The 11,536-nt window shown below is 40.9% G+C and overlaps 1 protein-coding gene across 3 annotated transcripts in view; it reads right to left on the bottom strand.

Annotated features, from left to right (window-relative positions):
• Window positions 1-11,536, bottom strand: part of GRAMD2B (GRAM domain containing 2B) — a 108,138-nt gene that overhangs the window by 2,205 nt on the left and 94,397 nt on the right. For all 3 annotated transcript variants that reach the window (XM_007463723.1, XM_007463724.1, XM_007463725.1), the window contains exons 7-13: window positions 9,807-9,878; window positions 9,614-9,694; window positions 6,773-6,884; window positions 5,989-6,111; window positions 5,292-5,379; window positions 4,279-4,383; window positions 1,663-1,756 (exon numbers count right to left, since the gene is read on the bottom strand). In XM_007463723.1, coding sequence (XP_007463785.1) covers window positions 1,663-1,756; window positions 4,279-4,383; window positions 5,292-5,379; window positions 5,989-6,111; window positions 6,773-6,884; window positions 9,614-9,694; window positions 9,807-9,878 — 675 coding nt within the window. The remainder of the gene's footprint in view (window positions 1-1,662; window positions 1,757-4,278; window positions 4,384-5,291; window positions 5,380-5,988; window positions 6,112-6,772; window positions 6,885-9,613; window positions 9,695-9,806; window positions 9,879-11,536) is intronic.

The following is an 11,536-nucleotide window of genomic DNA, read 5'->3' as shown; positions in this document are numbered from 1 at the left end:
CTTCTTTTTTTTTTTTTTTTTTTTTTTCTGTACGCGGGCCTCTCACTGCTGTGGCCTCTACCGTTGTGGAGCACAGGCTCCGGATGGGGAGGCTCAGCGGCCATGGCTCACGGGCCTAGCCACTCTGCAGCATGTGGGATCTTCCCGGACCGGGGCACGAACCCGTGTCCCCTGCATCGGCAGGCGAACTCTCAACCACTGCGCCCCTGGTGGCTATTTTTATACTAAGATTCCTATGAGCAATGTGTGCAACTTATGACTTTTTACAACTTCAGCACATGCCTTTTGACCCTAAATCCCCTCTTCCCTTCTTCTGCTTTGGGACACAGGTTTCTGTTGGTACTGTAGGCCTCCTAGCCAAGTAGCTGGGCTCTGCACAAGACATGGCCAGCTGTCTGCCTGTTGTGGATGAGCTCTCCTGTTTTCCTGTCCCTCATTACAGAAAGTGGTGTCCCAGCCGGGCCCGGCAGGGGAGTGGGAAGAAATGTATGGGAGGGCAGCGGGGTTCCGTGTGCTTCCAGTCCAAAGAACACCACTGTGTGCCAGAGTGAACGAGAGAGAAAATTACCACCCCATTCTCTAGGTCAGCGTGGAAGCCAAACACTTCTAAGCATTTCATCAAAAAAAATTTTATCTTCAATTCTTAGCAACTGACATTTTAGAAGGGAAAACAGTTCTCGTTGCTATCCCATACCTTCTCTAGCTTGATTGTGGATTTAAAAGCTAAAATTTCCAAGCTTGCCCACCGATACAGTGATTCAGTGGGAATTATCTCTCATGCCTTGGTTTAGAACAGAAGTATGCAGACTCCTTTGCTCTCCATACTTCAGTGGTTAAATGCTAGATACCATTTAGTATTGCAAGACAAGCATAATTTGACTCATTTGTATTTCATGTTTCTTCCCAAGTGAGCATAACTGCACTGTTGTGGAAAGCCACCAAATACTTGGCATTTGTGGCAGCAATTCAAATTGAACAACTCACTCTAAACCTTTACTTTAAGGATAAGGGTCAAAATAAAGCATGAGACAGGGACAGACATGCTGAAAGGAGAAATGTTAACTAGGTTTAACTCGGGGGATATTTCTGGGTGCCTACCTTCTCCTGTTCACCTCCCTACTCAGTGGCCTTATACCCCAGGCCTAAGGTTGGATTCTGAGGAGCAGTAAAAGCAGAGGGCTTCGAAGCACAACTTTGGAGTCAGACCCGGTTCAAATTCCAGTCCTGCCAGCTTTCTGGGTGTGTCTCCTGGAGCAAGTTCACTTGAAACTTGGCTTCTTTTGTCAGATGGGAACAATGGCATTTATCATAGAGAGACTGAATGCAAATATTTTCTGTATGGTGACAACCAGCCTGGGTGGAGCTGGGGGCTGCCCTCTCTGGTTGGGGGCACTCCTGACCGTGCCCCTCCCCGAGCCCTGTGTCAGCCGACACTTACCATTGGGCCCTATGGCACAGAGAATGATTTCTAACCAAGTGGGAAAACCACAAGGTCAACCAACAAGGAAGATGAGGTTGGAACCTATTTCTCAGTGGAAAATCCCCTGGCTGTGTATGGTCATTTAGGTGGCCTGTTGCACAGCCATGCGTGTGTAACCCCTGCCCTGTGGCAGTGGGCAGGCACTACTGCGACGCCCCCAACCCGGGAAAGAGACCTGTCACCTTTTCTAGTCTCATTATGTTGGCAGTAAGCTCTCGGCACAGGACCTCCACATTTAACTGTACGTGTGACTCCGGGCTGGATGGTGCTGTCTGTCTGTAAGAACACAGAGAAGAATTACTGTGGGCAGGGATGGCAAAGAAAGAAGTGGAATGAACACATTTTAAATTTATCTGGCCAGAAAACTAGGTTATAATAGAAGACAGTGTGCATTTACCTTGTTCATATCCGAAAGGCCCTGCAGTAATCCTCAACTTCAGACTAGATGTTTAGGGGACTAAGTCTTCAAAGCTTAGCTGGAAGTCTCTTAAGCTATTTTTGTTTAAGTGGCTACATTGCGCCTCAGCTTCCAAACACAAATCAGACAATTATTCTCAAGCACGCAGTTTCTTAGACTACTTTTACTAACTCCCGATACCCTCTCTCTGCCCACAACTGCACGCATTTGCAAGGCTTACTGCTCTTCTCAGTCATGTATGTACTGTTTATAGGAGAAGCAACCATTTACACTAGAACTTTCATAATGTTTAGGAATGTCTTTAATCAAATTTCTGTTGATGTGTGACTTTTGCAGTTCCTTCTTTGAGACCTGCCGTACAAACATAGTTGCCCTTGTCTAGTAATATAACCGATGTATTCACTATTTACCACTTGACTGTTAAAGGCATGGGCTCTTACTCTGAGGTCCACTGGGGTCCTATACCAGCTAAAACTGTACGAAATTTAGAGATGTGTGTACATTTTCCCAGAGAGCTGCTCTAAAACCATTGATTAGATTTTCATGTTAAGGTTAAGAACCATGGTCTGTATCTCCTTTCTATTTCTTGGTTGTAATTTAATTTTAGATGTGAAGTTTTTAGATGGCATTGACTGGTCTAATTTATTTTACATAGGATCCATTTTTGAGACATAGGTACTTGGTAACTTATCGATGATTATCTAAATATTAAGAAAGCAATCAGATGTTTTTCATTGAGTAGTTCTGAAAGTTTTTTCTTTGTCCTTGATCCATAGTATCGAAATCTTAGATCCCAAAAAGGAAACTGAATCTAAATCTTCTGATTTCTAAACGAGGTATCTGAGACCCAGAGTACTGATTTATCCACACGAAATTCTGACAATCGAGACCTTCCCGTCTTGGGTATTTCCTGACCTCATATAATATGTGATCTTTGTGATTTTCCCTTTAAATGGTTGTTTTTCAAATTGTATCTCCTCCTGGATTGATTATTTAAATAGTACAATAAGTATTCCATTTGCCTTCCATTAGTGGAATTTCCTGCTCATCATCATCGTTAATTAAATGATAACAGGACATGAGGTACATATTCCTAATAAAATCAACCCCTTATATGGTAGTGAACTAATAGTTTGCAATAATGTAGAGCTACCTCCTAGCTTTAAGTGTATTATTAACATTTTGAACAACACGTGAGAGAGTAAGGGCAGGGTATGAATTTATCCCAAACCATTCATTAGACTTATTACTGGTTCAAATGTATATTTATGGTTCAGAAATAATCCCTGTACCAGCATTGCATAAGCCATAGAACAAGACTTTTAGGTGACTGTTAAGACTGTAAAGAAAGGCCCTAGAATTGTATAGTATAAGAGTTCTCAAAGTGTAGACCCCAGGCCAGCACCAGAAATTTGGAGGACGGGCCCTGCAATCTGTTTTAAGAAGCCATCCAGATGATTCTGATACACACTGAAAATATCCTGACTCACTTCTCCGCTGTTCCTTATAAGCAACCCCTGGTGACTAGGTTTTTGTAGTCATATAGACCTGAAACCTGATTCTGTTAAAATTATTTCTCTGAGTCTCAGTTTCTTCATCTGTAAAATGGGAATAATAGCTATCTTATAAGGTTATGGTGAAGTTATGAGAGGAAACTGTATCTGTGTGAAAGATCTACTGTAATAGATCTCTAGCACACAGTACTTACTCTGTAAAGAAATATCTCTACTTTTAAAACTTCAGGTAAAAGTATGCTCTAAACATGGAATACTTTATTTTACTTTTTAGAGAATGTGTCAAAATCCTCATGTAAATGGGTTTAAAGGAAAGACCACTATGGCAATAGATTTAATTAGGTTAGGTATGTAAAAATACATGGTAGAAAATACGTGGTAGAAAATCTTCACAGACACATTCAACTAATTACTAGTCACATGGATCTTTATAGTGGTCAAGAGTTTTGTAAATAAGTGAGTTCATACAAAGAGTTATATACGATGAAATGTGCTGAGTTACTTGAATTGCTTCTTTTCTATGAATGTCTTGACTCATTGCCATTGTACGAAGATAAACTTGACTATTTTAATAAATGGGCCAAGGTCACAACTGAGCCTTAGAATAAGAGAACAAGATAATGTAAAATTAGGCTCATTTCTTGCCTTATCACTGGCGACACTATAGCAACTCAAGAACATGAAGAGTCAGGTCATTTATTTCTAGGACCCTCCTACTCATTACTCTCCATATATACACTTAACAAAATGTCTCATACAGAATGTATCCTCAATTAATGCTTGCTAAGAAGGATGCCAAGCTCAGGTCAAACATTATACTAATGTGAACAGCAAGCAGAAGACAGCACTGGAGGGAAGTGTCTTACTCAGTCTGATGGGTGTCCACAATGGAGGTTAGTGACCCCAGCTGCTCCTCCAGAGAATTAATTCTGTATCTCATGTAGAAGGTCGAGATGATTAGTGCACAGACACTGGAAAGGGATAAAAGAGAAATTCCCAATAGGTTAGTGGCCAGGACCTGATTGATGTTCATAAAACAGTAACCTCGGAGGCAACACTGTACATTTGAGGCAAGGTATTTTCCAAAATAACTTGGCTACAGAGACTTCAGAAGTCTTTTTTTCAACAGACTGATGCTTGCACTAAACTTTAGAACTAGAAGGATATTGAAAATTCTCTATTTCCTCAATTTACAAATAATGGCATTTCAGTAGTCTCGCTCAAGGCCAGCCAACGTAGATTGCCGAGCTGGTCCTCATTCCTCCCACCAGGTACTGTCGAAGGCCCTGGCCAGCGAGTGTCCGGTCTTGTGACTCACATTCTCTGCTTTCTCTGGAAACCAAACTGCAGATCCTCCTTGGTTCTGAAGAACAGCCTAGAACTGGGTCAGGTTATTTTCAGAAGAACAACTAGCTAGAAGCTACAGGCTAGTTACAGGCTAGAAGCTGAGAGGGAACTTAAAAAAGTCAATGCCTAAGTTTTCAATAAAGGGGATGATATTTTCAGGTTGTTTTGGTCTCTATCCAGAGGACACGGGATAGATGGAAAAATAAACATGAACAAAGATGCTTCATAATTCAGGAAACAATTTCCTAACTAAGAGTTATCTACTTAGAACTTAGTCTTCTGTTGGATTTGGCATATTTTACTTTTCCTTCCTTCCTTCTCACTATTTATTTAAATAAGAAGGGGATGAATATGAAAAGGTGACCTACGTTTAAGAAGAAAGGTGTTGAAGTAGGAGACAAAAATTTCCCCCTAAAAGATTTGGGTCATATTAGAGGCAACTGAGATTCACAGTGGCTCTTGGTAACGTGATGACATTATTCCTGTAGTGAAATGAATCACTGAGTCATTCATAATAAATACACTTACTTACACAATTGCATAGAGTATAAGAATATGGTGGAGAGTCGGACATTTCTGAGACTTCACTCTGGGTATGATTCCAATGGTTTCTGACTGACCTGTTGGGTGGAAAACAAAAAGCTTCTGTTTAAAAATGATAACACATCTCCTTCGCGCAGCAGTATCCCTATAGGGAAGAGGTACTTGAGAGACATAATTATTTCCAGGTAATAAAAATCAGAGGAAATATTAACCAAAGCCTTCGCTTCTCATTTTAACCAGTAGTTACAATTCCTTCCCACATGTTGCATTCAGTACATATCTATTGAGAGCCTTCTCTGTGCCAAGCATTGCGATGGAGTGACTGGTGAACAATACAGACCCCATCCTTGATCTCCTACCAGTACAACTGGTAAGCAGTTATTATAATAATCAGTAAATAATAATAAAATAACATGAGTTTTACTGGTAATTTTTGAATCACAACCTCAAAGTATTCAGAATAATGAAAGGTATTCCACGAAGGCTGTTCACCTTTGTATGCCCCACAGTAAAGCATGGAACTGGGTACAGTTTGTTGAGTGAATAAATGAATTAACATGCCAAGACCTACAGCAGGAAGGGAGGGGGAGGGAATAGCAAAGGCAGTCATAAAGTGAAACATGAGGGCCCTTTAAAAATTACAGGCAGTTGCCCACCCCCGCCCCCCCAAATAATCCATTCCTTACCATGCCCAGGGAGACTCTTGGCTTTTCCTTCAGGCACTCTGTTCACAAGGGCATCTGCCCGAGTTGGTTTTGCTTCTCCCTTGGAGACATTCAGAACTGTCTGGGATTCTGTCACATGGAAATCTACCAAGATGAAACGGGGATGGGTAAGCTTTCTCCCCAGTGCGTTTAAACACATAGGATCAACCACAAAGTAAATCAATCCCTTAATATGCATAATGGCCAAAGAATATAAATGGATCTCCTTACAAGCTGGTTGAGTGGTTTGGGGATGAAATCCAATGTTCAAGCAAATAAAAAATAAAATGATATAAGGGCAGTCTGTCCTTATCCCACTGACTCATGGGGACAATTCAGCTATAATAATTAATAATATTACTAAAGAAGAGGTAAGAAAATATTGCATGTTCCTGTCTTTCAACCACTCCAATATTATGTCTATTTAAGAGACTTTTTTTTTTTTTCTTTTTTGTCACACCATGTGGCTTGTGGGATTTTAGTTCACCGACCAGGGACTGAACCTGGGCCCTCGGCAGTGAGAGCGTGGAGTCCTAACCAGTGGACCGCCAGGCAACTCCCAAAGAGACATTTGTTAAATGCGTATTACCACATAGGCAATTCCTTTTCCTTGAACTTTCAAACTACCCTTTGTTTAGAGTCCCTTCCTAATTGTTAGCTCAGAAGGTGTGTTGGCTTTTGGTTGGTTTTGGTTTTGGTTTTTGGTTGAGCTAAGGATGTTTTGTGGAGAATTTAATTTCAGTAAAGATACAGAAATCTCCCAGACCTCGAGAGTTCTCAGATTCAGGAGTCTGGGATCCAGAACTGCTGTATCCTTCCATGTCTTGCCTTCTCTGCCGTACCACTCCATCCAGATCTGAGAATTCATCGTTGAAATCCTGAGGGGAAATAATGAAATGAAGAGAGAGGCCCATTTTCCTTTATTCAACAGACAGAACTTTGTAACCTCCAGGCCTTTCACTTAGGCCTGACCTATAAAAAATGGAAAAGAAGGAAGGATTACCCCATACTACTGGGTTTCCTCAACAGATCACAGAGTATCTGGTTACTGATTTTTCTGGGCAGTTAGAATTCTGTTAACAAACAGTGGCCAATTCGTTTGAAATAACAAATGTCTAGGAAAAAAACTGGGGTGCTGATGTTTGGAAAGCTTCTAGGGTAAAGCTAGAGAAGTCTCATTAGCATTTTGTAATGAGAAAACGTGACCAAAACAGACATATACAAGGCAAAAAAGTAGCTAGAAAGTTCTAGATGCATGTTCTAAATGCAGAGAAAGGTTTTCTCAAATTATAGTTTTAAAAAGGCATTGGAAATAGAAAAGGAAAACTGGCTTTAGCAAATTAGACACTGAGAGGAAAGTTTTAGCTTTTTTCTTCCCTCGAACAAATCAAAACAGGGTCAGTAACATTACTTCTAAATGACAAAAGGGTGACAGAGGAGTGAGGAGTCGGGGGAAAAAGCAGGATGTTCTTACTGTGTATCCCACTTGTTCCCCAAAGTGCTTAGGAAATGAAGAGACAAGACGCGTCACTAAAATGTCGCGGTGAAGGTACAACTTGGCGAGCTTTTCACAATTTATTTAGCTGCCAAGTGAAGAGGAGACATATCTTGTAAGCAAATTACCAACCTTTCACCTTCAACTAGCTGTCTCTTGATCATTTCAATTGTCATTTCAATTTCATGCAAGAATTTATAGGGGAAGGAAAATTTTTAAATTCAAGTCTCCTCAATTTAATAATTATTAATTGAACACCCACAACGGATCAGGCAGTATGCAAAGCTCCAAACACATATGACTGCGCCTGATCCTCACAGCCACGTCAGGAGCCTGGCATTTTACTGGATGAGGAAGCTGAGTCAGAGCAGTTAAAACGCTTGCCCCATGGCGTAGCTCAGCTGGGTGGAACCCAGATTTGAAACCATGTTTGAGGGATTCCAAATCATAAGTGTTTCATTCTATTTTGTACTGTTTCTCACTATTTTTTAAAGGTAGATTTTTTTTTTAAATTGAGATAAAATTCACCAGTTTAAGTATACAATGTAGTGGTTTTTAGAATAATTACATTGTCGTACAACCATCACCACTGTCTTATTTCACAATACGTCCATCTCCCCCCAGAAAGAAGCCCTTTACCCGTTAGCATTCACTCCCAATCCCGTCCCTTGGCAACCACTAATGCATTTTCTGCCCATATGGATTTGTCTATTCTGGACATTTCATATACATGGAATCATACAACATGTGGCCTTTTGTGTCTGCCTTCTTCCACTAAGCATAATGTGTTCAAGGTTTGTCCATGTTGTATTATGTATCGGTAGTTCTTCATTTTTATGGTCAAATAATATTTCACTGTATGGATAGATTACATTTTATTTATCCATTTATCAGCTGTTGGCTATAAGGGTTGCTTCCACTTTTTGGCTATGATGTATAATGCAGCTATGAACATTCTGGTTTAAGTTTTTGTGTGAACACGTTTTCAATCCCTGTACTTTTTAACAGCTCTCAAAAAAAAAAAAAAAAGATTTGTAGGGCTTCCCTGGTGGTGCAGTGGTTAGGAATCCACCTGCCAATGCGGAGGACACGGGTTCGAGCCCTGGTCCGGGAAGATCCCACATGCCGCGGAGCAGCTAAGCCCGTGCGCCACAACTACTGAGCCTGCGCTCTAGAGCCCGTGCGCCACAACTACTGAAGCCTGCGTGCCTAGAGCCCGTGCTCCGCAACAAGAGAAGCCACCACAGTGAGGAGCCCACGCACCGCAACGAAGAGTAGCCCCCCCCACCCCCCACTCACCGCAACTAGACAAGGCCTGTGCGCAGCGACGAAGACCCAACGTAGCCAAAAATAAATAAATAAAGTTAAAAAAAAAATTGTAGATGTTGAAACTCTGGGCTCATACTGCTTCACCAAAGGTGTTAAAACGTTTAACGATTATCAATTTGGGAACAACCATTTGAACAACACGGCTCGGACTCTCTTGGGCTTGCATGATACCATCACAGGTATAAATCTTGTACAAATCGGGGGAGTTACTTCCCGTTCGAGATTTACTCTGTAGTCACAAAGTCTAAGGGAATCAAAGAATCTCCACCTCTTGGGCATTACAGCTTTTTTCTTTCACAGTTATTTCTGGGTATCCCTCATCTTCTCTACTAAGCTGTAAAGACTTCGAAGGCAAGAACTAGTTTTGATTTTTCCTGGTGTCCTTATGGGTACACTAGCATGGTGCCTTGAACATAGAAGGCATTCGACGACTTGTGGGATGAATCATGCCCTACCTAAATAGACTGGTGAATCCCTCTAAAACAACGCTGACAGACAAACAGAGCAAGATTTGCTGAATACCTCCATGGACCAGTAACTGGCTAAAACAGCGCACTATCATGTTTCTTTTCTTTTGCAGGATGACTCTTTAATTACCTGAAAAAGTGGATGACCTCCTATGGTTCCCTCATCTTCAGGACAGAAATGCCCTGTTTCTTCAACTTTGCCTCCAATACTGTGGTCCTAAGTTCCTCCCGCACCCTGGTCATGGTGTAAGGAGAAGTGTGATTGTGGGACCTACTCACTTGCTTTTGCATTTAGATAGTTATGTAGGCAACTCACCAGAGGCAGAGATGAAGGGCGGTCTGCCTGGAAACTGTTTTCAAGAGAAGATGGATTGGGACTGTTGCCAGTACTTGTATTCTGAAATTATCGAAACAAAATTATTTTTACAAAATGAAGAAACCAGATCAACTACAAAACCATAAGAAATACGGAAGAGAGACAGCAATTGAGGCTGAGATGTTGTACTCACTTCTAAGTGTCCACACACAGATTTCAGTAGTTTGTAAGTTGAATCTCTGGAGAGTAAGGAGACAAATATGTACTGAAAAACAAAATAATAATTATTTAATTATTAACAGATACTGCTCGACTAGAAGTGAGTGTTCAGAGTTAAAAAATTTATCTGTATATTTTTTCATTTTCAAACACCATAGGCTATATTCTATACGAAGTCTATATTCTCATTCCGCTCAGCCACACATTCAGTTTTTATTCCATTCCTGGAATAAAGTGAATATATTCTCCTACAATAGCAACAAAACTCTCAAACCCAACTTAAATAATACAGAAATGTAGAGCAAAATGAAAGCTCCGGTGCTCTGACATAGGTGCCCCAAACAAGCATGGATGGAAAAGACCTGGATAGTAAAGAAAGGCCAGTTGTATTCGCCAGATCCTCTTTTAAGCCTCTCCCTCCCTTCCCCGCCCCCCTTTTAGAAGGTATTTAACAATTCCCAAGGGTCTGCTTTCTCTGCTCTGACCTAGATTTCCACTGAAAATGTCCCAGCCACTCTAAAAGGCTCATTCTTTTTCAAGCCACTTCCAGATTCTTTCTTGTACAAATATGGAGATTTTCTGGTGAATGCTTATAAATAAGTTATGGGAAAGAAGTCAAGTCAGAGCTAGACAAGTAATTTGGAGACAAATAACACAAGGAAAAATGATTTTTACCATAAACCACACGTAGAGAAATAAAAAAGTTCACACTTTTTCCATCTATTTGAGCCACAGCATCTTTTCACACCCCCTTTCCAAAGTTTGTGAGTACCCTCTCTTGCATTCCCATGAGAGAAACTGATATACTTTCCGAGCAAATACTGTATTCAAAAGTAGTTAACATTACGGGTTCTGGCATTAGACAGACCGGGTTGCAAAGTTTGGCTCTGTTACCTACCAAGTGGGTGACACTGGGCAAACTCTTAGTTTCAGTTTTCTTAACAATCCCCATCCCTTACAGTATGGTAGAGTGGAATAAACGTGTAAATGTAAGGAAAGCATTTTGTGTACACCTGGCAAGAAGTACCTGATGCTTGTTAGCCATTCGTATTAAAAAAAAATCTAGAAACAGATATTAACATATTTCCTAGCTCATCAGAATAGCCTCTTTTAATCCTTCCTTCTTTCTCCTTCCCCCTTTAAGTTATTCAGCATGATTAGAAATGAAATGTAGCTTTTATGCTTTCATCAAAATAGTAGATAAAATATTAAAAAATAATTTTAAGTGAAACATGAGTAACCAAACCATTCTACTCTCTCTCTCTTGCCAAGGTGAAACACACATCGCTCTCCATGCAAATATTTCAGGTTGCCCATGTCTGGGGTAGCCCAACAGTCAATGATAGCTCCGGAACTTCTGTATTGAAGAGGAGTAGTTAAGGCAACCTGGAGGCAAAGAGGGCCTAGGAACTGGTCCTCAAGCTGAACTTGAATAGCAAGCACAGGTTTTACGTCTTTAGGTTGGCTCTGGGGAGGCACCAATGGAGGTTATGGGGAGGCTGGCCAACCCCGCCCCAGGGACTCCTCGCCCTGCCGCACCCTGTGAATAAGGTGCTGGTGATGGTGGCGTTTTAAATAATAATAAAGAAATGAAATATATCCCTGTAGCCTGACCTGACCTAAATAGATGTTAGGGAAAAGGAAGTTGGGAAAGAATTTTACTTTTTTGACTTTGGTCAAGTAAGTATAATGAAGTCAGCAGGA

The sequence above is a fragment of the Lipotes vexillifer genome, unplaced genomic scaffold (genome assembly GCF_000442215.2).
Source record: "Lipotes vexillifer unplaced genomic scaffold, Lipotes_vexillifer_v1.1 scaffold1616, whole genome shotgun sequence".
NCBI lineage: Eukaryota > Metazoa > Chordata > Mammalia > Artiodactyla > Lipotidae > Lipotes > Lipotes vexillifer.
The sequence above is the reverse complement of the archived record's forward strand: the minus strand, read 5'-3'. Positions and strand labels throughout refer to the sequence as shown.